The 27,541-nt window shown below is 40.2% G+C and overlaps 1 protein-coding gene across 1 annotated transcript in view; it reads left to right on the forward strand.

Annotated features, from left to right (window-relative positions):
- CSTF3 (cleavage stimulation factor subunit 3) overlaps nucleotides 1–27,541 on the forward strand; it is a 47,516-nt gene that overhangs the window by 14,219 nt on the left and 5,756 nt on the right. Inside the window, exons 4-15 of the mRNA XM_015630564.3 lie at nucleotides 17,304–17,336; nucleotides 17,718–17,815; nucleotides 19,177–19,243; nucleotides 19,340–19,374; nucleotides 19,482–19,608; nucleotides 22,164–22,241; nucleotides 22,420–22,582; nucleotides 23,085–23,194; nucleotides 23,574–23,690; nucleotides 24,809–24,883; nucleotides 26,133–26,276; nucleotides 26,376–26,478. Of these exons, the coding sequence (XP_015486050.1) occupies nucleotides 17,304–17,336; nucleotides 17,718–17,815; nucleotides 19,177–19,243; nucleotides 19,340–19,374; nucleotides 19,482–19,608; nucleotides 22,164–22,241; nucleotides 22,420–22,582; nucleotides 23,085–23,194; nucleotides 23,574–23,690; nucleotides 24,809–24,883; nucleotides 26,133–26,276; nucleotides 26,376–26,478 (1,150 nt within the window). The remainder of the gene's footprint in view (nucleotides 1–17,303; nucleotides 17,337–17,717; nucleotides 17,816–19,176; nucleotides 19,244–19,339; nucleotides 19,375–19,481; nucleotides 19,609–22,163; nucleotides 22,242–22,419; nucleotides 22,583–23,084; nucleotides 23,195–23,573; nucleotides 23,691–24,808; nucleotides 24,884–26,132; nucleotides 26,277–26,375; nucleotides 26,479–27,541) is intronic.

The following is a 27,541-nucleotide window of genomic DNA, read 5'->3' on the forward strand; positions in this document are numbered from 1 at the left end:
GAAGGCATCCCCATGATAATCCATGCCCACCCCACTAGCCAGCCACATTTCTCATGGTAAGCTTCTGCTTTGAGAAACTGCTGTACAGGTGCTCTGTACAAATACCCATAATGCACAGTCTTGACTACCTCAGTCTGAGATTTTCAATCTTTTTTACAACTGTATTATTTATGATCTTTTCTTATTCATGTGTGGACTTGTTCCATTCCTGTTAATAAATGTTGTTCTGTCTGTGTGATTATTGTAGACTTGCACTAGAAAGTGAATGCACCTTCTTTTCCTGTCTCTTCTGCTCAAAATGTCAATACAGGTGTGTACATCTTGCATAGTTCCCCTGGTCCTACAAGCTGTGTAATATCAGAAAGTTGCCCACATACTGACATTTGTAGTTTGAGAAGATGCGTGCAGTACAACGCTAGTGGGTTTCTTCAGAATTCTGTTTTCTGTATTTGATCATTAAAAATACTGTGGGGAAGTTTTAGCAAGTTTTTGAAGTGGAAGGGATGCCTAATGAAGAGATTATTCTGAACCCTCTTCTATAGTGTGTTGCTATTTACACATGAATAAACACAAACTACTTCCTGTTCTGTTGTATTCTTTCCATGTGGGGTGACAGAAATATATATCCCTGTTAGACATGGTAGCTATGTATTCTTGTTCACAACACTTCTGAAGTCTCACTTTCAAATGTAACAAGGACAGTGAAAACTTACTCTCATTGTGTGCTTTCTTTTGTTGAAGTCATTTGTTGATTCTTTGTTGATATTTTGAGGGGTGAATCTGTGTGTCAGGTCAGGCACAAACTTGGGCTTCTTACGTCTGAACCTGGAAGAACCACAAGTAAAAACAGGTTTCTTGTATACCCTGTATTTGCTATTGGTTGGTTCTCCATCTGCTTGGGAGAAGGAAACTATAATTGTAATTTCTGATTCTTTTCTACATCTCTTCCAACTGCCAGCTGGTTGAGTTTCCTGATGTTCTTTATTCAGATTTAGAGAAGTGTGATGGTTGAGAGAACACTCTCTGTTAGACCTCTGCTAATGCTACTACATAAAATATGTGACTATTTGCTGCAGAATGTGCAGAAGTTCAGTTCCCTCTGTCACGAATCGTGGCTGGGATGAAGTCCAGTGACTTTTCTTAGCTGGGAGGTCTGTGGGAGCAAGCCCTTCCCCCTGGCATTCCTGTGTTCTTTTAGTACCAGTGGTCTTCATTTACAAGTGTGCATTGGGTTTCTGCCTCATTTTTTCTTGACTTTTCTCACTTCAGTGTTGGGAGCTCCATATCCAGTGAAATTTTGGACTTCTGCAATGACGTGTACCTAATATCCTATGACTTTTTTTTTTGTTCGTTTGTTTCTTATATAAAACAATTCAAAAGTGAGAAGAAGGAATATGCATTGATCCATAGCTGCACAACAGTGCAAAGGTAGCATTTGCTTTGTGTACATTATATACATGAAGTTTACACATGAGGAAATCTTACAGTAACTTGAATCTGATCTGTATTGGGGTTTAGCTGGTTTGGTAATGACAAATATTCATAATAGAAAAGCATGGATGCATTTCCAGGGTTCATTTGAACATCATAAATATTACATTTTAGGTTAGGCAGAGAAGTAGAAAGGTGTTGGTTTTAAAGTTTGTGCAGAATTTTCAGTAATAACTTCTCTAGGTTGGAGTCCTGTTGCATCTTGAGACAAGACTGTTTGCTAGACCTCACTACTAACCTGAAGTGTGAAAACTGGGCTGTCTCTGTTCCCTTAGAAGCAGATTGGACAAGCCCTGTGACAGGGGCTGTACATTCATCTTAGTTTGCACCAGTTCCAGTGAGCACAACACCCTGCTGATCTGGGGGCAGGTGCTGCAACCAGTGCTCTTGTAGATTGCTGGGCTCAAGGCTTTCAGAGCTTTAACATCTCTGTACTCCAAAAGGAAAAGAGTTAGTATGCTGAGGATGCGTGGTCATTTTACTCATGCTTTTACCCTGGCTCTGAGTTTCAGTAAAACACCTTGTATGTATGTTTAATGTACATAGCTTTTATCCTTAATTCAAACTATTCCTCTAATCAGCTAATTTGAAGTTTTAATACTGTGATGGAGGATCAAGTGTCTTACCTCCTTTGATTCCTTTAATGTATCTGGATGAAACTTAGGACAACATACTCTGTCCAGTTCTTCATGGTTTGCAGTAGTGCTTGAAATAGTCAGGAATAACCAGTGTGTGAAACTAGAACAAGAAATAACTGTACAGTCTGATACTTCTATATTGGTTTTTGTGAGAATGAGTACATTGCTTAAAATATGTTTCAGGTCTTGCATTTGGACTAAAATTACACCTAGTTGTTCAATTTATAGGATTTTCTATGTCCAGACTGCAACAAAGTCAATTTCCTTCAGCTGTTGTTCACCCTCGAAGTACAGATTTTCAAACACAGTTTTAACTGTTTAAACAAAATAAAAATGAACTCTCCATTTGAAATTTAGATTTGCAAAAATGGGGTGGCAGGTGTATTGTTGTGTATGTGCTGTCCTGTGGATAAGACAGATATGAAGTTAGCACGTGAGCTAACTTCAGTGTGTTAAGTGGAACTGCATTTAAACACCAAACTGTGTTTAAAACATTCTCTTAATTTAGCATTTTGATTATTTTAATTTTTAGGGTTAAATGAAGACATACTATAGGTTCTATGCCTGTGGATTCCTTGGGAATCTCTCAGACCATGTATGTGCATCTGTGTTCATTTGTGTGTATGTTTAGATAATAAGGTCACACAGCATTAATAATGTACTTTTTAAATCGTAGAGTAGAAATAGGAGTGGGTAATTATCACTGCAAATTGTCTACTCAGGCTACCTAAAAGTTTATAGGTACTTAGAAAAATAATGTATGTAGAATATATTTAGAATTTCAGTTAAAGGGATTTAATTATCTGCAGTTTCAGTCTGAATGCAAAAACATAACTTGGTGCTGTATGTAAAGGTGTGGGAAGATAGAGCTGGATTTCCTCTTTATTTTTGTTGTCTCAAACCCAGTATTGGCCTGCCTTTTCTCTATTCCTACCTACCCATCACAGTGTGGTTTTGTGTGTTTTTATGGGCAGATGCAGGAGCATGTTCAGTGTAAGAATTGTGAACTCTCGTGTTCTTCCAGTGCTTTAATTGCACTGACCATTTCAGATGGGACAGCAAAGGGTCTGGGTGGGGGGAGAATCTCTAGTAATGAAAGGTAACTGCTGATTGGATCTAAAAAATAAATCTCAAATTAATCCCATGACAAACTTTTTCACTTTGTAATTACTGCAGAGGAAATGTGGTACTCTTGCTATCTCTAAATTATGCTTATGCAGTTGAACAGCTGCTATTTAGTAATGGTATTGCATTTGTCAAGTGTGTAAGCACATTTAACAGCATATGATGGGCACTATATTGTAGACACAGTTCTGAATTAATTTCTTTTAAACTTTCCCTGAAACATGGTTTGGTTAGTCTCTGTAGGTTACTCTTTCATATTGTATCACAGATAATTAGAAGATTGCATTACAGCATGCAGGAGCTTGAGATCCAAGCAGCCTTGCTATTGATGTTAATGCAGCAGGGGCTAGAATGATGGTAATTTAATATATGTAGGCTTGCAGCTACTTAAAGGTGTTAAGCATTTCTAATATACAATTAATACAAGCTGAAGTTTACAAAAATTGCTTCTGCAACACATTTGCTTTTGGAAGCTTAACTTGCAGTTTTCCTTCCACCAGCTATGTCAGTTGACCCCTTCCCAAGATTTTCCGTGGTGTTGCAGTAATTAATAGTTTAGTTAAAAGCAGTGTGCTTTGGAAGTGTCCCTGCACAACCTGACAGCGCTGACAGGTTCATACATGAGGAAACATTTCCTTCATACCAGATCAGAGCAGCAGGCCCTACACTGAGAGCCTTAATCTAGCAGGTTTCATTGCACCAGGGGAATTTTGTCATTCTTGTCCTGACTGTGGCTTTGGGAATTTTAAGTTCTGCCTAATTGCAGGATTGTGCTAGATATTCTTACTCCGTGTGATGAGGACCAATAATTGGATTAAAAGTGACTAGGGGAAGGTAGAGTTCATTTATAAAAAAGACTGTAAAGCTCAAATGTTATAAATAGACATAGATAAATGTTGAAAAGCACACATAGGTGCCCTGGAAAACTCTACTAGCTATTGAAGGTTTTCTTTGTAAAAATGCACTTCTAAAATAGTCCCAAATGCATGGCTAGTTGGTCTGAGTTACCCAAAGAAGTGCAATGGGTGTAAGCTAAACACAGAGCAGGGTCCCCATCCCTACTCCACCCCCTAAGAAAGAAATTGCTCCCCTGGTACCTTGTCCATGATTAATGTCCACCAGTTACCATTCCCCAGGGAAATGTTAGCAATAAATTTAGCTTGACTGAAATTATGCACAGTAGTACTTGAGCAGAATGGGCAGGCACCTCAAAATATTCCACAGTATTTGCTCTTGATAAAATATCAGTGCTTGTAAACCTGAGCAGGAAACAGACAATATGATTTATTGTTAAAGGATAAAATTTGAAGTTGTCCCACATAAGATCTGACTAAACTTAATTCAGGCCTCACTTTTTTGGGTGGGGAATTCAATTTCAGATTGATATACAAAAGCACATTCTTGTTTGTGTGTATACAGGATGGGTACTAAAAGGGAAGTACTGTGGAACTTTAAAATTAGCTGACAGACTTGAATTCAGGAATATTTTTTGGCACTAAGCAAATGGAGGTAAGTTTTGTGCTAGTAGTCTTAGCCATTAAAAAATATTACTGTTGCATTATCAGCTATTTACAAAAGAGAAAAGGCACAAAGACATAACATACTTATTTGTCATTTTCCTGATGCTCCCAAAATTTGGGTTTACCCCTAGTAAAGTTACAAGGTCAGCTGTGGGTTTTTTTATTTGCCAGTGAGAAAAGAACTGGTGTTTACAAACAATTAAGTGTGACAATTCTGATTGATCTTTAGTGTGAGTCAGATGAAGACCTTGCACTGAGGAGGCATCATTAGACTTCTAGCAGTCTGTCATTTCTGCACAAGATTCACAGTCAAACATTTTTCACTGCTCTTGGAGGGCACCTTTGTGCCTCTAATGCACAGAAATGTTGAGCAGCTGCTGAGTTGCTGCAGCTGCTTGAAGCCTGTGGTAGTACCTGTGTTTGCCTCCCAGGCTGGCAGAGTTGCTGTAGTTGCCTTGAAAAATGCTGCTTTTCACCTTTGAGCAGAGGTTTCTGCTGCAGTCAATACTGGAGCTCAGTTCTCTTTTCAAATGCTGGCTGACTCAATCAATCACAGAGGTTTTGTAGTGATGTTTCAGCGTGTTGTTGAGCCTCCAGAGAGGATTTTTAAAGCCTGCTGCATCATCATGACGACATGGACCCAAACCGAGCCAAGCACCATTGCCAAGCACTGTTCTCTTCCAAAACTGGGCTTAAGTTTGGAAGTGGGGAGATCCACACCTTTTCTTGGGAGCCTTGGCCTCCTTGCTGGGAGCTGCACATTCTCAATTTAGAGGGCTTACATGATGTTTTGGAAGCAGGTCTATGTTTTGTACTTAGCCAAATATTTCCTGCCAGTGCTGGGGGTTCTCAGCTCAGCTGCTGTATTAGTTAGGTGTCACTTTTACAGAGTGCTTTGGTATTGTCATGTACTTGGTGTTTTTATATCAAACCTGCTCTTGGCATCCTAGCTTAAAGCAGCAAAATAGAAGAAAAAAGAGCTATCTTAGGATTTCTGAGATCCCTCATGCTTCTATGCAAATTAAATTAGCTGGAAGCCTACATTTTTAACACTATGCTTTAATTTTCTTTTTGCAGGCATTTGCAGCATTCTGTAATTCAAGTGCTGTCTGAATGTGTTCTGTATTTACATAACAATAGGAGTCAAAGTCAAGTCCTGACTTTCTGAATCAAATAATTGCCTGCTGTCCATCTACTGAAGAGGCTTTTTTTCTGAAAAAAGTTTTAGAACACTTAACCATGGGCTTCTGAATGATCAATTATAGCAGAAAAGCCCCAAAATGCTTGGTTAGAGGGGTATGGGAGAGAAATATCAAACTGAGTAAATGTCTGAGAACAGCATTTCCCTGTGATGTCTCATATTGCATGGCCAGCACTTGGTGGTGGTGGGGGGCAGAAGAAAACACGCTTCTCCTTGTGAAAAGCAGCAAGGAAATGAGATTATTAGTACCAAACAGGGCTTTACTGGAAAAAAAAAAGCTGTAATTGTTCAGTGTTCTCTAGTGAGGGGAGCAGAACTGCCAGCAGCATTTATTTGTTGTGTACAGGTGTCTGTAAAAGTAGCACATTTCTGGTCAGTAAGCAGGTGTTCTTTCTAGCATATGGGTCAAGACTGACCTTTCTTTGGCAAACTTAGGAAAGTTTCTTTTCATTACTCCAAAACCAGAATCTTTAGCTTAAATACGTGACCCAAACTCTGGTGTCTCTTCTCAATATGCTGAGAAGGGGATAGATGGGAGGAAGCTGGGAGGTCAGCTGTGTTCCATCTCTTGTTTAAGCTATGAGGGCTGTGAGTTTCTGTACTGCTTTTGTCATGGGCTTCTGCATTTCATCTTCCTCCTAAGAGGTGAAATAAGCTGCAAATGCACCTACTTAGGCTGCTTAGGAAATGAACATTAGCACGTGACTGTTCCATTGAAATCTGACATCAGAGCAGCTCTTCTCTCTAACCCAACACCGGTGAATTTCAAATAGGAACAACACAGTGAATTGTCTTTGCAAGTCTTTTGTCTTAGAAGTGCAGCTGACTTCAATGGGTTTTAATCCTGTAATTCTGAGAGCACAGAGTGTATAGAAAAAGCCCACAAACAGGAACCAATCTCACATAAATTGTCAGTCATTTCGAGCTGACCTGTAAAATTAAAAGACTTTAGTGTAGAGGTAACCCCTCTCACCTTTCAGTGGCAATGTCTCTTACATTTCATTTCTAAAGCATGGGAATGTGTGATCTGTGGTTTTATTTTCCAGCTTCAGTGCATCTCTACATAGCCAATTATTCAAGTGTCAAGTCACTAAGTTATTTAATCACTAACATCAACTCATAGATTTAAAAGTAGCTGTACAAATATTTTTGTCTTGATCCTGTTTTTTGAATAAAGGGACTATTCCCATGGATGGAAGTTGAGTAGACTTAGCTTTAACCTGTGAGGCCATGAAGCTGAAATTTAGGGAAGGAGAAGAACCCACTTTAAAAACTACTTGTACAGTGTTGAAGGGGAAAAACAGTATAGCATTTAAATATTCTAGAAGTATTTGTAATATAAGCAGTCTCATTAGCTAAGATAGTAATTACACTCAAATTCAGCTGTTCTGGGAGGAGGATCCAGAGTAGTTATGCAGAGCCTATCCATAAAAAGTTCTTGGATCAAGGTTTTACCAAAAAAGAATTGCATTGTTTATATGATTTTTGGATTAGGTTGTTGATCAGTCCAGATGTAATATCTAGATACTGAGGAAACCCTGTAGTAAAACTCCTATCTTAAAGGAAACTATTTTACCACTGAATTCTATTTTTATAGTGAATTCTGTTTTCTCTGCATGGCCAAAAGACAGAAATCTGTGTGTTTAATTCTGTGATAGACTCTTCAGATACAGTCTTTCCTTTTCTAATACTAAGTTAATATTATAGATGGGATTTCTCAGTAACTGATTAAGAATATACATTCTCCAAAAAGGGGGAATTTCTTTGGTTTCTGAGAGACATGTGAAAGATTTTTGATGGGAGCAGCTGCCTATATAACTTCCCTGTACTTCAGCAGGAATACTTCATTAATATGAACCAAAAGCAGCTCAGTCATCATCTGAGGCAGATTAGTATCCTAGTTTAGTAAATGATTGACATAATCATGTTTCTTAATGATTTCACAGGAAATCCATAGCAAACCCAGGAACCACATCCCTTTAAAGATTCATTTGGCAGCACTGCCATTGAAGTGTGCTTTGTTTGGGTTTAGTGGTTACCTTTGGTAGGGTTTATTTTATCAAGCAATATACAATATACAACATCTTGTCAGCTGCAAATCGATGCTGGGATGCAGTTGCAGAGAATTACTTGTGCCTGAGCATTATTCTGGACTATTAACTTTGATTTTCTGATTTATGGTTTCCTGTGATGAGACAGCTGGCTTGTGTGGTCAGACATGAGAGCCCTTGGGCACTTCTGGAGCCTGAGGATCAGTCTAATGGTTTTGAGAACCATTCTCTGGGCCATTTCTGCTACAAATTATTGGAAAATTGCTCCTTATGTTCTGAGAACAGAGGCAAAATATTAAGAACAATTTGTTCTCTACTAACTGGCCAAGCTGATCTTGTGCTAATATTACAAGAGTAAGATTATGCTGTATGATATAATTACATCATCTAGTACCATATTTTACTCTTTGAATAACCTGTATTCCTTTTCCTTAGGAGAATTGCTTGTTTGGCTGGCTTTACTGCAGAGAGCTTTATGAGATCAGTTCCATGCTAGAAAATGTGAGCCATTATTGAATGAATTTGACCACTCAAAAGGGCAGCAGTTCTTTCTGGTCTTAAGATATCTTCATTTGGGCTATCAGCCCTTCCTGCTAAGTCACTGTGGAGGCTGCCTTACAGATTATAGCTTTTTTAAAATTTGATATTCAAGATCTCTTTGAAACTGTAAATTGCTCAGCTCTGCTATTAACTGGCTTGATAAATGAGCAGAGATTTCTTCCATAAAAGTTATTATTATTTGATAGCCGTGTTTTACTAAAACAAATTCTCTGAAATACTAGAATTGACAGTTTGGAAAAAATATACTTACCAAACTTACCCTTTTCTGCAAACCCTTCTGAAAAGAATGCATCAAAACTGTAGCCATGTGATGAGTGTAGTGAGAAATTATAAAACTATAAACCTAATGGCGACCTCAGTGCCCCCTAAAATACCCATTTCCCCCAGCTATTCCCTCAAATGACATAGTGCTAATTTCTTAAAAAATGTGAGGATAGGAAAATGAAAGCAGGAATTTTTTTTTAAACAGATGTACATTACTGTAATGGACACTGATTTCTGATGTGAAAAAACACAATGATTTCAAATTAAGACTCTTAATAAATTAAATCTTAGGTTGGAGCCTTGTAAGTTGTGAGATCTGTGTAGTGGAACAATTGGCTTTTTTCCCTTAGGTGGTGATGCCTCATATACCCTTTATTCCATGTAATCTGTTGCACTGCTCTGATCCCTGCCTTGTTTTTAGGTCTGAGTGTTGCAAGGAATTTCCAGCTGGGATTATGGAGTAGAGCCTGTCTGGTGGCACTGGCAGACTGCAGTGCATCTGTGCTCCTCAGATAATAGGCACTGGTGCCTATTATCTTATTAAAATCTGCTGAAAAAAGCATTAGAGTAATGCCTGTGTCCAGTTCCATTGGCCCTGCTGAGGGACTGATCTCTTTGGAAAAACAGTTTCAAATGGTGTAATTTGTCTGATTTTACAAATTAAGGATCTCTAGCCCAGTGAGATGGGCCAAATACCTTTAGGTTTCCTTCAGTATGTAATTTTTCAACTTCAGTGATCTGTCCAACAGCTGAGACTCCAAATCTTTAATTTATCTCATTGCATTTTGTCATGTTAGAGATTATCTTGCAATCCATGTGTGCTGTATGTTCTTTTGAGTCCTGTAATTTGAGAGTTAAATGATAACAAATTAATTCTAGGAGGGAAGTCACTGTTGCTTTGCATATTTCCTAAGAACTGCAAAGGATCCCAGCAGATCTGTGAATGTTAGCTATCCAAAAACACATCCCAGAACATGCCACTGCTTCTGTAAAGTATAAAAGATATTGAGAAAGGAATGAGAAGTGTAAGTGAACTAAAGCACATAGGAAAAACCAAAATGCCTAAGTTGGGAAGGAAGCAAGTTTGCAGGGGTGTGAATGTGCTGGTTTCTACTGTGGCTTAAAGGGAGTGTGAAATTGAAAAGGAAATTACAAGCCACGGGGCATGTTGAAAATTGACTTTTCATTAAAATGAGATTGAGAATCTGGTTGTGAAGTAGAATCTGGCTAGAACATAGTGGGTGCTTAGCATTTGTAAATTACTTCATACAGCTAATATTACATTCCATTTCATAATGGGCAAATTGCCTAAATAAAAAAGGCAGTGGTTTTCCTGAGCTGGAGAACACCTTAAAGAATAGGTAGGAACAGAGCAAGGGAAAAAAGCTGGCAGTGCTGACATGAGCTGTGTGTCTGGGAGCTTCATCAAAGAGCTGCCACTTCAGCAGACTCACAGGAAAAGAAAACTTAGACATGGAGCAGTTCTCTTCACCCCCAATTTCTGGGCAATTTTTAAATGTCAGATCTGTAGAGTGGTAAAGTAACAGAGAAGTGATGCTGTCTTTTGTTTTGAAGAGCAGTGCTTTTCATCATGACTTTAAAAGGGCTGGTTTTGCAGCTTCATTTCACTACTAATCCATTAGAGGTATTTGCAGGCTTAGTTAGTCAGGAAGAACATCAGAGCAAGTAATAACAGGTGGGTTTGGTGTTTAAACATTCCTGAAAATTGGGGTGGGGGGTGGTTTTCGGGTTTTTTTTTAATGAAAGTGTTTTGGAAAGGAAGTAAAACTCCAGAGCAAAATGAGAAGTGACAGCAGTAGGATGCTGTAGATAGGAAGAAAAAGACGCATGAGAAATTGCTTCTTTTTTATAATCAGATTAAAAACAAAAGAGATGTATTTGATGTCCTAACTAAATGAAGTAGGGAGTGAATCAGTGATTGCAATTCAGAATAATTCTTCAATCAGAAAAATCACTGAAGTGTTTTGTCACCACAGTTTGTTTTTTTTTTAAGGCTGCCTATGAATAGATATTTCTCTGTACACCCTCTGTCAAGTCTCTTGAGAGTGGTGGCTGAAAATTACGCTTTCTTTTCCAAATATTGACGTGAAGGAAGGCCCTGCCTGCAGGACCAAGAGGCCAGCATTTTTTGTAAGGGGGTAGAGGCAAATGCTACTCCTGCAGATTTGTGTATTTGTGAAAATTAATCAAATTACACTAAGGTGTAAACCAAAGCACAGTTACTGTTTTTAGTAGCCCTATCTCTGAGTTCTTATTTGTTAGTGAAACCTTTGCTCTTTACACTAAAGGCATTTAGGAATTAGAGGGAGTAGGTAGTTCTTTTTTATTCCAAACTATATTATTAGTAACAAAGTTTATTTAATGCAGTAAATCCTTCATTGCTTCTAGATCAATGTTTACTGTAAGTAACAGGTTGTCCATATTCTCTTACTGCACTTTTGGAATGCAGTTTACTCATATTTAAGCATTTTCTATTCAAGTATTTGTATGGATTGATGCCTTTCCTGATGCATCTGAAAATTAAAGGTGCTAGGTCTTTCAGTCTTAATAGATTAAATAGATAGCTTCCACTTGCAGATTTTTAAAACTGGTAATTACTTGTTTACATAGTTTTCTAATTAAGAATGACACTGTTTAACACTGTTTAAGTGGAGAATGTTACTCTGTCTGAAGAGGGGCATTTTACAAGTTTTTCTCTTGCCTCCTTTTCTTAAGCCTTCTGCTCTGAGCTGCTCCCTCACCCCCCTCAGGCTGGTGCAGCTGGGTTCCTTTCTTTACCAGACTTCCAGATAAATCTAATTTTAAGTTTTTAGTTTCAGAAATAGCCTTTTCAAATTTTCAGTCTCATTTTTGCAGTCAGTGAGGGAGATCTCCAGGCTGCTGCCTCTGCGAGGAGAGATGTTGGTAGAGTGTGTTAACTTGATGTGCTTTGGTTAATTGTTTTTGGAGGCTGTTGCAGGTTTTCTGAAAGGCTTGGGGTGATGAAGCAGTAATGACAATTTTAAAGAAGTTCAGAGAATGAGGATCAGTGTTGAATATTACTGCCCACTCATGCAGTGGTTGTGTCTCTGCCACTGCCCTGTCCCCATTGCCTGCTGCCACTTAGCTCCTTATGAAAATTGCTGCCCTTCATTTCCTAATTATCATTTTTCCTGTGGACATGACCACCTTTTTCTGTTGAAAATGGTAATGGGGCTCAGAATTTTGCTATTAAAAGTCATCCTTCTCACTATCTGTTCAGTAAGTGCCTGTTCAACTATTTTTGAGTGTTAATTGGATTTACATAACTGCAGCTTTGCTTCAATAGCAGAGCCAATATTCTCAGTTACTGTAGAGTTCTTTATTCTTAAATACTGTGAGCAAATTGAAAGTGTAACTAAGTGTAAATATAGTGTATGTGACACCTCAGAGATGATGGGGATTAGGAAGTTGGTGGAACTGGGACAGGTTTCCCAGAGAGGTGGTCAGTGCCTGCTGGGGTTTCAGTGTCCTTTGGACAGTGCCATTAAAAACATCCTTGAGCCTTTTGTCAGCCCTGAAGTGGGGCTGGGTCATCAGGGTAGGTTCCTTCCAATATTCTATTCTTAGGTTTCCTCAGAAGCAGATTGCAAAATAGTGGGGGTTTTCCCCCCCTCTACATTACAGCACTTTTATTGGCAGCAGTGAGTGAATCCTGTTTTTCACATGATATATCTAGTGGGAACAACATGACTTTTAAATGTTAATGCCATGGTTCTGGAAGCTCTAGAAATAGTCCTTGTAAATAGTAGTTGGAAGCATTTAATTTAGAATAATTTTAAGGAACTTTTCAAATCTCATTTTATGGCAGACTTTGAAATTGAAACCAGGTGAATGTGAAAAATTACAGTTCTGAATGAAAACATGCAGAATCTCATCTTGCTGCCTTTTGAGAAAATGAGTTTTCCTATGGTAAATGTACTCTATCTCTTCTTGCAGGCTTTACTAATAGCAAGATAAAACCTGTATTTTCACAGGGAATATTAAAACTCTGAATAAAGGCAGCAGAAATACCTAATAATTCAAGCCATATCTGGTATAAATTGTAGCAAAACAATATATTACAGAAATTACATCTGGAGTCACATGCTCATGTTTTTAAATAAAGGATTTGGAATATCTGGCAGAAATTAAATATATGCTTTGTTCAGTATGCATAAAATAAGTTATAATACTTATGTAATATATGTATTTATATATATATATATAAAAATACAGATATGTCCAATATAATACATCCAGTTATTCAGACAGTGATAGTCCAGCCTCCTTGGGTTAATAACCATGGGGAAGTCCATTCCTTGTGCCTGGGCAGAACTGGGGTTTCTTTTTGCAAAGGTCATTGCTGTTCCCTGACCTGTAGGAAAACGAGTTTGAAGTGCTCACACAATTAATCCCTGACTGGGAGCCTCAGCAAACAGCAAAAGGCTGAAGACAGAACAGAGAATTGGCATTTCCATCTTTTCAGAGATGCCATTCCTCTGAGGTGGTTTGAATTGCTGTGGTCCCTAGCCTGTACTTTGGAAACAGAGAAATGTGAATGTATTTTGTTGCACCCACAGTTCTGTACTGCAAGAGGCCCAAATTGCATCCCACTGTGCTTGACAGTGGAGAGTTGATTATTTCATCCTAACAATCAAAATGTAAAGAAAAAAAAAAGGGTCAACACAAATGGATTCAGTGATGATAAAGTTTATGTAGTCTGATTTTATTTTTAAAATGTCAGTTTTATTTATCTAGTACCCAGTTGTGTAACTGTCAATGAATATTGGCCTTTCACAATGAGTTCCCTTCTGTTAACAAACAAAAGCAATATTTCAAAGTACATATATTTAGACTCTGGCTGTAAATTCATACTGTGAAACAGATGTTATATATCCATTTTAAAAAACAACAAACCCAAACATTAAGGATGATGCATGCCTTTTAGTGGTGTAACAAATCCAGATTTTAGGAAAATCCTCAAAAAGGTAACACCTGTGTATCTGTGGTGTTTCTTTCTCTCCCAGTTTGTCCCTCATCAGCTGCTGCAGTCTCAGGGGTGCAGAGTGTTTTTCTTCAGGTCCAAAAAAACTCTAAAAAACCTTGGAGAGTAGCTCAGGGACAGTGGGGACAGCAAAGAGAACAAGAGGATCTACCTCACCACAGGGAGAGCTGGAGACAGTGAATGTCAGATTTTCTGCTGGAGAAAATATTTTTTCCCCCTGGAAAATAACAGTTGATAGAAAGAAAATGGAGTTGGGATATAGAAATAAATCAAACCATGCCAGTCCTTAATTATCATGTACTAACCATGAAAAGCTAGGTACTAAAGCTGAAAAGGTTAAAATAAAATAGGGATGCTTTTTGGGCTTGTGTTGCATGTTGCCAGACAACTAGAACTAGCATTAAGTCTCTAGATTAGTAAAATCACTTGTCTTGCATAATCATAAATGATTCATGTGTCTTGTAAAAGTCTGTTTAAAAGGGTGAAGTGCTGTGTAATTTATGGATTAAGTTCTGCCCTTCAGTGTTTGTGAAGCTCGTTATAGGGAATTAAATTGTGTATTCTGGGAAGAAATTTGGCTCATATTACGATTTCATCTTGTACAAAGATGATACAGTAGTAACTTCAGTTTTTATTGGAGCATCAAAAACAAATCTGAAGTTGCTCTTCTAGCAAAACAGGTGGAGTTTGTCCTTTTCACAGGCAGAGGAAAGCAGGTTCAGGTGTGTTTTGCTATAGGAATGTGCAAGCACAGCTGCTCAGTCTGGGTGGTCTTTGTGTAGTCTTGAAGGATGGAGGGGAGACATTCATTCCATGGAATGAGGGCATCCCTCAGCTCATTGAGGTGGATTTGTGGTGGAGCCACTCCTGTGTGTCAGCCTGTGAGGATTAGACCTGCCCCTTGCAGTAAAACAGTCAGAATAGGAATCCCAGCAGCCTTAGAAATGGAAGGATAAGCTGCTGTAAATATCTTTGTAGTTGACTTGATGTTTGTCTTTTAAGGACATAATTACAATGTTAATGTCAGTTCTTTAATGCTTTCCCACATCTCATCACTGCCTGTTGCAGTGTCTGTCATAGGAAAACCAAGAAATGTGTGATGGTGGGTCCTGGAGGCAGCACCTGCCCTCGCTGGGTGAGCCAGGGCTGCCGGGGAGTTTGCTTGGGTGAGCCAAGAAATGCAAACAGATTCCTGCAGGAGAGATGCTTTTCCATTGTGAGACCCAGTGAGCCTTAGCCAGTTTTGCTTTGCTTTTCTTTTTAAACAAATCCTGCTTGCCAGCCTTCTAACTTCACTGGTACCAAGATTTCTGAAGTTTCAGCTACCAAACCACTTGTGTGGATTTAATGAATATGGAATGCTGACCTCAAGTCCAGATGTGGTCAGCAGCTTTTAACATACGATAATCACATAGAAAATATTTTACTTTGAGTCATAACACATGCAAATAAAGAATATACCTTCTTTTATTAGCAAAGCAGTTTTCTTTTCAAGGTGTTTGGTTCTGGGAAGTGCATGCAGTCTAATTGATACCTATTCCTTGTGCTCCATCCTTTGATGTTGCCTGGTGACAGTGCTTGCCAGGAGCTACTAAACTTGCTGACACTGTTTACCTGGCTGCACCTGGGAGGCAAACTCGTTTTTTGCTCTGTCTGCTTATAGCTTTTCGTTCTGAGCTCTTAAAAATTATTTTTCATCTTGTTACTGAGTAACTAGAGGGTGATGCCTTTTGAGAGTGGCAAAGCCATGAATTAATTATAATTTTCACAGAAGAATTCATACTATCTTCTATCTCACTCTGTTTAAAAAAGGAAATTAATCCTGCATATCTTGTTGAAGGTTTTACTTGAATTAAGTCCAAGGGAAAGAAGGTGCAGGCAGCTGTCCTGTGTGCTATGACATAAAAACCAAGATTCATTTGTTCTTTTTCACTCAGCCAATGATAGCAGGAGAATTCAGGGAGTGGGAGTCATAGACTGAGAGCTCTGTCTCTTTAGTGAATCTTTTTCATATTATAAGAGGTGCTGAGAGACATGAAAAATTACTGTCAGGAAAGATGAAGTAAAAATGTCCTTTTTCTTTTCTTTTTGGACTCTATGCAAGACACAATTAGGTTTACCTTCCTGCCAGCCTGGATTGTGTGGAATTCTTTCAACCTGGGTGGGATCCTGCTCCAGTTTGAGTATGGTACAGACACAAGGGTCCAGTCTGCCTTGTGTGCCAATAAAGTTTTTTTTCCAAATTATTTCAGTTCTCTCCTTTTTAACTGATCTTTTTTGGGAGTGAGAGAAACGGGGATGGCTCTTTTAAACCTCTCAGGCCCGGGATTTTGCAGAAGTAGAGACACTCAGGAAACGGGAGGTGGGGCATGCTTATTTTAGATCTCCTGCACTCTGTGTCTCCTGATGCATCCATTAAAAATTCTGCTGTGCTTTGGGAATGATATCATCTGAAATCATGAATCCCTGCTGCAAGAGGGGCTGTTTGCTCCTCGAGGAAATGGAGAGGTGCTCATGTTTCACACCACAATCAAGGCTGGGAATCCAGCAAAGAGCAATGAGATTTAAAAAGGGAGTTTGGTGCTTTACAGAAATGCAACACAGCATAACAAATCCTTATTTTATTAAAGGTGCTTTTATTTCAAGGCGTGTTTTAAGGGCATTGTTGATTTTCTTTGTGTCATCAGGGTGTGTCTGTAGGGATTGCCTGGCATGCTACCATAGCTGGAGCTAACACATACATGCAGGATGCTGCTCTGCCTTCCTCATCAGTCCTGTGCTTTCCTTTATCCTGCCTGAAAGGCAACATGTTAGCTCTGAATTTCACCCCTGTCCTTGTGCTGTGTGTCTGAATGAATGAAACTGCTGCTGGCCCATGAGTGTGCTTTTCTCCCTCCTCTCAGGGAGCACCAGGGCTGGGGCAGCTGGGGAAAACAGGCTCTCCATGGTTCTTACTCCCTTATTCAGCATCAGCAGGTTGGAGCAAAGTGCACTTTGAGAAATGAGTATTCAAGTATAATACATTTATTAGCCTAGTAGATTTGTAAAAACAGTATTTTACCCTTAATTTACTAAATCTCGGTCTAGAAGCTCTGGTACCTAAATCTATATCTGCACTGAAGGAAGCAGATTTCTTGAAATAAAAGGCTAAGTCTTGGATGTTCAAATCAGAAAGCAAATTTGCTTACTTGTACCTACATTTTGGAATTGAAGAACTAAAAATAAAAATAAAACAACTACTAATTTTGCAACAAAATACATGACTTTTGTATGTTTAATTCTATTTCTGCAATGTTACGTGGTTTTTCAGTGTAATTAGTTTAGGCAAAGTACAAACTGGAATGCTTTAGTACTGTATGAAGAATATATTCCTGCTATTCTAAAATAATTTCTTAAGTGATTTGTTTTTTTTCTGCTTCCCTGTAGATTAAAGCAAAAAATTATGACAAAGTGGAAAAGGTGAGTCATATTAATATATGTAATATATCTCTCTAGCAAGAACGAGTACCTTGTGATTGGGCTAAATCAGATTGAAAAAACGCTGTAGCTGTCATTGAATGTGAAACACAGATAAAAAGAATCACTAAAGTTGACTTGTTGTTGCTACCAAGCTCTAATCAGTGAAGTGTGCAGGGGGATTTCTCTGCTTAATTCTTTCCAGTTCCCTTGCATAGCATGGAGATGCTTTAAACAAAAGAATGAGTAGTTTAACTTATTCTTTTTTATAAATCTCAGTCATAATTACAAGGGTTATTTAAATTCATTTTGTATGGCTTTAAAAGTAGAAACCTAATCTCTGTATCTGGAATCCTGATCACGTCTTCTTGATGTATTAAACAGTTATTTCAGCGCTGCCTTATGAAGGTTTTACACATTGATTTATGGAAATGTTACCTTTCCTATGTACGAGAAACCAAGGGGAAGCTACCTAGTTACAAGTAAGTTCCCAGAGTTGCTCTGAATTATTCCAGTTTTGTGGTGAATATCTTCTTGATTTTTGACCAGGGGATGGGGAGGAACCTGGGTGACAAATCTGTCTGGGGATTTTCTGTCAGAGTGTTGGGGTTAATATAATCTGCATTTAGAAAACATTAGTGTCTCTTTAATTGAGCTTGCTGGGTAAAATCAGTTCCTTAGTCTGGATTCCTCTAACAGGATGGGATAAGAGGAGCTGGTGTACCAATGCCAGTTCCCTGCAGATGGGATTGGTGCTTGAGCCAGCCTGAAACACATTTCTTCCTCTTTGTCCTTGCCCTCAGTGTCCTGTTTAGAGTCTCCACAAAATTTAACACTGATTCCAGCTGAGACCGGTAGCAATAAGGAGTTCAGGAATTGGAGGAAGTTTTGGAATGCATAAAAAACCCATCAAAATTTAGGGTGTCAGAATTTGGGTTATGTTACTCTCATCCCTTTTCAGTTATTACATTTTGTTTGTTTATATTCCTGTGGGTTGAGCTTCAAAAAATACCAGTGACTTCCAGCATCTATAAACTGTTTTTTCCCCAGCCCACTGCAATTTCTTTGCACTATAATTGGCAAAATGAGTAATGCATTAACAGAGAAAATAAGCAAGGGGATTTAATTTGTTTTTACAAGACTGTTTTGAAACAATTTTAGAAGTGTCAGTTTATTCAGTTTGCTTTTCCTCTGTTTGTCCTGTTAATGTGGCCCAGGAGGTAATAAGGTACTGAAATGTGTTTGTGTAAAGGAAACTAGGAGAAAAGTGGGGCAGGGAAAACACAGCTTTCACTGAAACTTAACCAAGGAAATTCTGTAAATATTTTAAATTTGAGGGATAATACTTTGAATTTGGGGCAAATAAGAAATCATGTGAAGCATTCTGGGCAGTTTCCACACAAGGGAGTTACTCCTAATTGTTCTAGGCTTTTGGGGTTCCTGGAGAATTACAGAAAGGTTTGGGAAACTCTGAGGGGAAAAAATAAGAAACAATGGGTGCATCTGTCAGCTAAGAAGATGTGGAGAGCAGTTGGTTTCTTCTCAACCTCATTTTATTCATGGATTTCCACTGACTTGGGGTGGGCCAGGAACTGTTAAAATGCTGGATTGCCACCAATGGGTTTAAATAATTCTTGAATAAAACAAACAACCAAAACCCCAGCAGAATCTAAATATGGAATTTAAAGCTATCTGAATATCAATTTTTGCTCTCAGCTGTTGAATGATACTTCTCATTCCTTGATGTTTGGTTAGAATTTCCTGCACCAAAAAATACTCTTAAATAAAGAATTTTTAAAATACTAAACACTTGCTTTATGGTCTTTGTGGTTCTTTTCCTCAGAGAAAAAATGGCTCAGGCATATGATTTTGCTCTGGATAAGATTGGCATGGAAATCATGTCATACCAGGTATGTTTTCTTAATCAAAACACATTTTATTTCTAACTTTATGACAAATACAGCTAACCATTGGTTTCACTCTATGTAATATTTTTTCTCACCTAGATCTGGGTGGATTACATCAATTTTTTGAAAGGCGTGTAAGTACCTCAAAATAACTTTTTTTAAGCTCAGTTATTGCAATGCTGATGTTCCTGCCAGTTGTGACCTGTCATAGCTGACGTTGCTCTCTCTCCCCACTGTTTAGAGAAGCAGTAGGATCTTATGCAGAAAACCAGAGGATCACAGCTGTCCGTAGGGTTTACCAGCGTGGTTGTGTGAACCCCATGATAAACATAGAGCAGCTCTGGAGAGATTATAACAAATACGAAGAGGTAACCAACAGTGGGATTCTTTGGGACATGCAGAAAGAAATAATTATTATGTAATCAAATATGGTGCCCAAGCTATATCCACTAAATAAGTATGTATAAAAGAGATGACCAGCAGCATAAACACATTTTTTGGGTGTGGTATGTTCCAACTCCTGTGGCAAAAGGTACCTGACTACTAGGGCTCCTGGGCTGCCTGAGTGATTTTTTAATTCCTTTCAAAGACTCTCCATGAGATACATTTGACTGTGCCATTTCCCAGCTGGCCCAGTGGAATTGCTGCTGGGTGAGGGAGACATCACTGTCCTCAGTGGCTCAGCAGGCAGTGAGGGCTTGTGTCCCCAAGGAGGCACTCCCCTCCTTTCACTTTGAGTCAAATGGCATTCAGCTGGGATGGTTTGGATTTCCTCCACGGCATTAAGTTACATAGTGCTTAAAAATGCTCCTCACCATCCTTCACCTGAAGCCATTCCAGCCCCCCTTCAGGTGAGTCTGCTCCTCAGAGCTGCCTTCAGCCAGCGTAAGCTCAGCTCACTGCCCTTTCAGGCCATTTTGTAGCTGCACCTTTCGAGTGCATTTTTAAACACAGCTGGTGACCAGCCAGCCCCAGGCAGCAGCAGTGTCAATGCCAAGCTGGTGTAGATGCCCTCATGCTCAGCACTCCAAGCAGGGATGCTCATACAGCACTTCTCCTGCTGGCTGCGAACTGGCGTGGTCACTGTGGGTCACTGAGCAGGAAAGAAGGGCCAGTTTCTCTTTCCTTGTTTGCTAATTATGCAAGTTGTGAGCTTGGTGCCCTCTCATGTTAATAAAGCCATGGTGCTTAGCTGGTGGGAAAACCTCTGGGTGGGAGAATTCCAGATGGGAGTACTCTGGGTGGGAAAACCTCTGGGTGGGAGAAGTCCAGGTGGGAAAACCCCTGGCTGGGAGAATTCCTGGTGGGAAAACCTCCAGGTGGGAAAACCTCTGGGTGGGAGAAGTCCAGGCATCCCCAGCCACAAGCGTGTACCCTGACAGCTCATTGCCCCATAGGTGTTTGGGGACACCTCAGAGAGCCTGCTGTCACCAGGGAGGATACCCAGGACACACCTTCTCCAGTGTAGGAAAATCCCCAACACAACTTCCCCATAAACCACCCCTTCCCCTCCCACACAGCAAGCGAAGGCTCTCGCTGCTGGTTCCTCCTGCTCCCATTATACACGGGGAGGCTGCCAAAACAACGGCTCAGACCTGTCCAGTTCCCAGCTGAGCAGCTCTGGCTCACACTGCATCTCCAGGCAGTCCCTCAGGCTGTTGCAGGCTGCTGGAATCTGGGGGCCATTGCTCTGCTCAGACATGGGGATCTGCCTGTCCTGTTCTGGCTACACTGACCTCGAGGGAAAGGGCTGCTGCTCACGGGTGTCCTGGCACAGGGAGATGCTCCTCACCAGAAGGGCTCTTGGAGGGGGAGGTGATTCTCCATGTCAGCAGCCCAGCAAACATGGAGACCTTGTGCAGGTCTCAGTGTGGAAAGTTAATGGCCATTCACTGTAATCCCAGCTTTCCTTGAGCTCAGCTGTAGCCACCAGGTAACAAAACCAGCCTGTCAGTCATCAGTCTTTAATTAACTGAACGGTCAAAAGTGGTAGAGCTCTTGTGACAGTCTGGCTCACAGCCCTGCATGGAGAGTCCTGCATCCCAGAAGAGTCCTGCACCCTCAGCCTGCTCCTGGGTTAACTGGGGCATTGCTGGTTTGTGTGTGCCACATGGCCCAGTTTGCTAACCCAGACAGTGCCTTTGCTTCTGTAGTGAAGGCAAAGCTTCCTTTGCTTCCCAGCTCGGGTGCCTCTTTGGACTCAGACTGAAATCTGTGCACATCTTCTGCAAAATCTTGGCATCCACGCCAGCAAAGCCCACCCACACACAGGTATCAGCCAAAGGGAGGCTGCTTTTCCTGCCTAAGAGCAGTTCTTGGAGGTCTTGTTCTTGCCCTGTGCCCAGGGCCTGGCTGCTCCCAGCCCCTGGTGCTCTTGCAGAGCCCTCTGCACACGTGTGCAGTCCTGGACGGGTGTCACACAGTGCTGGCACCTCTCAGGTCCCAGCTGAGAAAGGCACGCCTGTGGCAGGGTGTGTGTTGTGTAGAATAAGAGCTGTCAGTTCAGGAACAGAGCTTTGAGCCTGGAGGTCAATCTCTGCTACTCCTTCTTCAAGAAAAGCACATTGCTCATGTGTTCTCAGTCAGGCAGCTGTCACTGACCATCATTTAAGGGCAAAATTGTGAATCAGAAATACATTCCTCCCACTTTCACCCACAGCAGTTCATGTGAAGTTCACTGTGTTTTTGAAAGTGATTAAAAATAAGCTGAGGTGCTTCAGGTCACTTGAATTTTAGTAGTGAGTTTATCCTCTGATAGAAGTTCTTCCCCATGTATTTATTAGGTGAAATAAATATCTTGAGATTGGTATTTTAAAATAACTTTGTTCTTGATCACTATCAAGCTCTTTTCTGTATAAAATAAGATTCAGTATGTCCAAAGTGAAATTGCACATTCCCAATTCCTTCTTTCACCCTTCTCCAGGGCATCAATATTCACTTAGCCAAGAAGATGATCGAGGACAGGAGTAGAGATTATATGAATGCCCGACGTGTGGCAAAGGTACAACCTTCTATTGACTTTTCTTTGTTCTATTTAATTCTACAAACCACCACTAAACTTGGTTCTTACTTCAAATAAAAGTGTGTCAGACTAATATTAAAATATTTCCATTAGTTTTAGACAGCATAACCTAAAGTTCAGTGTGTTTAAATCTGTTCTTCATTGCTTCTTGTTTCAGGAGTACGAGACAGTGATGAAGGGCCTGGACCGCAACGCTCCCTCCGTCCCCCCACAAAACACCCCCCAGGAGGCTCAGCAGGTGGACATGTGGAAGAAATACATCCAGTGGGAAAAGAGCAACCCTCTACGAACAGAAGATCAAACTCTCATAACCAAAAGAGGTAATTAGGTGTCGTGCTAGGGCATAGAGAATTGGATTTCTCGGCTCCGGCGTAAGTCATGACGTGATTTGGTGTTCAGGGATTGTGCTGGAGTAGAAGTTGATAGAGTTTCTTGAATTGTGTGGGTGCTTTTTTACAAAAAAAAAAATCTAGAGTTTGCTAAAGCCAAGCTGAAAGTAATAAATGGATTTTGGGAGGCAGTGCTATAATTGTGTGTCCCTGAACCTCCACTGCAGGTCAGGAAACAGTAGATTGCAGCTTGATTTTATGGCTGATTTTGAGTGAGCTGTGCTTGTTCCTCTGTGGCCATGGCAGGTTTTAGCTGCTGTTTACAGTTCACAAAGTTCCTGGCAATATAAAAGAACTGCAGCAGTGCTCATTGTCTTCAAAGCCAGTTAGTGTTGATGTCATCTGATTTATTTGATGAATTTTGTGTTCCATACTTGGGTTGTACAATGGTGGTACCTTTTCCAAGGAGTGTTTCTGGTGTGTTTTCCCACAGTGATGTTTGCCTATGAGCAGTGTCTCCTGGTGCTGGGCCATCACCCAGACATCTGGTATGAAGCAGCTCAGTACCTCGAGCAGTCCAGCAAGCTGCTGGCTGAGAAAGGGGTAAGCAGCTTGCCACTGGCTTTCTCTTATTTCTTTGTTTTGATGTGATATATTGTCAGTTTTTCCTCTGAATCAAGGAGGGGGGGGTATAAAAAATGGTTGTGACATGTTCTTAAAATTTTCAAATTAAAAATTTTAAGAAATAAAAATGACTGCATTTTAAATAAGAATTGTGAAAAAATCTTGGCCAGTTTTAGGCTTGGGGGATTTTTTGGGCTTGATTTTTTGATTCCTTAAGTACTGGGGAGATGATTGTCTCTTTGTTGGAGCACTGAATGGAAATTCACTGGGGCTTGTCACACCCAGAATATATTCCATAAATTTGCTTTCATTGTCACAGATGCTGAACAATTATATTATTATACTTATTTTATAACAGGACATGAACAATGCTAAACTTTTCAGTGATGAGGCTGCTAATATTTATGAAAGAGCGATCAGCACTTTATTAAAGAAGAATATGCTTCTTTATTTTGCATATGCAGATTATGAAGAGGTGAGCAAAAATAGTGATGCACTGACATTAAAATCCAAACACATCTCCCATTAATAATGCCATTTATTTGAAACATACTGAGTACACAGAATTCTTTAGAATTAATTACTGATTCTTCTAGCTTTATTCTCATTCAGTGTTTCTGAGATGGAGCTGACAAAATGGAGAGGAAAAGCCCATAGTATGAGCTACAAAAGTCCTGAAAATCTATTGTCTTTCCATTTCAATATTGACTGTATTTCTGAAACTATCATAAGGGTGCAAATGCTTGCAAATTTCCATTTCTCACAGCATCAGCATCACTTTAAAATTGCCATAGAGGGCACCTTTCCTGTCTGCTTCCTGGGGGGGTTGGTATTTATCTTGGCATGGCTGTGATAGAAGATGGGAGCCACCTTTGCTGCAGCTCTCTGGAGAAATCTCTTTTCCCCAGGCCACCAGCTTGCTGCACAGCCTCCACAAGCAGCAGTGCCCCAGTGGTGTTTATTCCACCAGGAATAAAGGCTGTTTCCCACTGGTCAGATGAGGACTGTGGAGTCCTCTGAGGGGTGTAATTTGCCCACTTAATTTTATTGTGAAATAATCTTTGCAGGAAGAACTTCAGGACAAGAGGGGGAGGAAAAGGCTTTGCCTTTAAAAGTCCTTCCTTGGTTTTCAGTGCAGCCTCTTGTGTGCTGTGTCCTGGTTTTGCAAGGCTGCACAGTTCAGCCTGGAGGGCTGCTGCTGGCAGGGAGCACTGTTGGAAATGTGTAGGCTGGAGAGTTAAGAAGGTGCTTTTCCTACCTATCTGCACATTACTTTTACATGGAGGGAAAGGATACAGTCTTTTTATGCCAAACACCCCCAGTGGCAGTTCTGCTGCAGTGTTATTACATTAGAAAAAGGCTTCAGAGACTCCTGAAATGTGCATAGGTAACCATTAGTGGGAAATGAGTGTGGGAAGTAAAGAATGTCTGCACAAGACAGAATATCTGAGTAAAGGGACTGACATACACAGTGTTCAGGCAGGGGAAAACAGGAACAGGAAAATTCTAGTTCTGTCTCCAGCTTGAGTTTTGCATTCTGGGAGATGATCTGGAAAGGAATTACTGAGCAATTCTGTGTTTGCTTTCACCCAGAGCCGGATGAAGTATGAGAAGGTGCACAGCATCTACAACCGGCTCCTGGCTATCGAGGACATCGATCCCACGCTGGTAAGATCATCCTTAGTGTCTCCACATTCCTGTGGATTGTCACCAGTGCATGCACAGAATGAGCACATCCCCTGGGTCACAGGGATGGTGGAGCAGGTGGAGTACTGAGATGGCAGAATTACAGTCTTTATTCCACTGAAATACCCTAAGTCCTGCACTTTCCTCCTCTGTCTTTTTTGCACAGTCTTTTCCATCAAGTAATGAAGATAAAAGATCTAAAATACTTCATAGCCATCCTGTGGCCATGTAGTTTGCAAGTAAATCTGTAATGCACCATGTAGGTATCAGAGTTTTTCTGTACCTCTGCTGAAAAACAGTAAACACTGTCCAGGTGCCAGCTCTGGTAGTGCCAGAAGTAACCTGCCCTCAAGAAGTTATTTAGTTTATTATAAACAGACACAACAAAGCATGAGGAGGCAAAAGAAGGTGGGAAGTGTAACAACAGGTCAGTGTCAGAGGAGAGGTATCCCTTTACTGACACTTGCCATTCTTTAGAGACACATCCTAATGCTTGTCAAAGGCACATTTTGTGGGAAACCATGTACCAGTTCTTCCTGCTTGAGGAATGCTGCTATTTGTGTTCTAATTCAGAGTGAAGGGAAGTTGAATCCCAAAGAAATGCAAATCACAAATTGGCTGCTGAATTAAGTAGTGCATTCATTATTTCCTTGATCAGGTATAAATGCTTGCAGGCAGGATGATTTGTATCTTGGATTGTATAATGTACAGTAAAATGCTTCATCAGGCCTTTTGGCTGTTCCTTGGCTTTATGGGCATCTTAACTTTATTGGGAAGTTACCATTTTTGTATGTTCCTTGGCTTTATGGGCATCTTAACTTTATTAGAAAGTTACCATTTTTGTATGTTCCTTGGCTTCATGGGCATCTTAACTTTATTGGAAAGTTACCATTTTTACAACAAGCCTTGAGTTCTCTGAAGGCACCAGCTTCTGTAAATTACATTCATCTCCTTACCTCCCCTTCCTTGAAAAATCTGTGTATTAACTGCTGTCTTTTCATTGGACCAGTCTTAGGTGTATTCCATTCTTTAATTAAAATAAATCTATAAAAATGTTTGCCTTTGTATTTAAAGCAAAACAACGCAGAGGCACACGACAGCCTTGTTTCTATTACAATTCATTTGCTCTATTTTATGAGTCAAGATTATCTCAGACCTAGTAAAAAACTGAATGATATCCTGGTATTCTTCATTAGCACTGATGCTATTTAAATATTAATGTGCACCTTAGGTTTATATCCAGTACATGAAATTTGCAAGGCGAGCAGAAGGCATTAAATCCGGAAGGACGATATTTAAGAAAGCCAGAGAGGATGCCCGGACCCGCCACCATGTCTATGTTACTGCAGCTTTAATGGAGTATTATTGTAGTAAGGTAATCACAGGTGCTCACCCTGATCCCAAACAAGTGTCAGGAGGGTGCACAGCTCACTGAAGTTAATAACTTTTTTTTTTTTTTCCCCAATGTTTGCAGGATAAGTCTGTGGCCTTTAAGATTTTTGAGCTAGGGCTGAAAAAATATGGGGACATTCCAGAATATGTACTGGCATATATCGACTACCTTTCCCACCTTAATGGTAAGCTTTAAGCTTTGAGAGGTCTAATGAAGCATTACTCTGTGAGTTTAGGTCCAGGCTAAGTTCTTGGTATTTAAATTCTTCTTGAAGAGCAATGAAACCTCTTCATGGAGCTCAGCATTAATCTGAACACAAACCCTGCTGCTCTGTCCGTACCAAAGCTCCAGGGGTACAGTGACATTAAATCTTGATTCTGCTGAAGGGAGGAGAGTGAACTTTCCAAATTGTAACTCACTGGCAGTGCAGGAGTTTTACAGCATCTGCTGTGAGCAGTGGGAAGTACACTGAGGAACCTAAATCCTGAGGAAAGAGATCTAAAGGAGTTTACAATCAGAGAGAGAGGAGTGAGGGATTAGCTGGTCCTGACTGGAATGAATTTAAACTCCTCCCCAAGTAGATGAGATGAGCAAGACATTAAATCAATGCTGGGCATATCAGTCATGCTTGGAAGGTGCTGGGGAGCTGCAGTGGGAAGAAAAGGGCACAGGGGCTGGGGAGACCCGGGCAGGAGGTGGAGGTGGTGGTGGAAGGGCTCTGGGAGGGATTCCCTGAGGCAGGGGCTGAATGGCCTTCTTAAAAAGGAAACCCAAGCTGCTGTGTGGGTCCTGCAGTACCAGACACCCTTCATCTCAGTACCTGGGTTTTTCAGGCACTGGGAGTTTAAAGATATTGAGGTTTTTTTCTGCTGTGAGCTGTAAAGTGAAAGATTTTATCCAAGTTAAAGTATATTTAATTTTGCACTATGTTATTGTGGGTCTACATGAATATTAACAATAACTTTCTGTAGGTTGCCAGGAGAAAAAATAATCTTAAAACTCACTGTTTTATTGCTCTATTTTAATAACCCAGCAGAACTCCTGGAACCCAGGAGAACTGATCTCTGAACTGCAAGAGGTGCTGCAATGCACAGGGCAGGAGTTGGCAGTTTGAGGAGCAAACCCACCAACCTCTCCATCCCCTCAACTGGCAATGTGCAAAGACTTCTGAGGACTATACAAGCATATTAATATTGCCCTGATTTAAAAGGGAAATAATGAATTGAAAGGCCAAATTTAAATTCACC

This window comes from Parus major, chromosome 5 (assembly GCF_001522545.3).
Source record: "Parus major isolate Abel chromosome 5, Parus_major1.1, whole genome shotgun sequence".
NCBI classification, from domain to species: Eukaryota; Metazoa; Chordata; class Aves; order Passeriformes; family Paridae; genus Parus; species Parus major.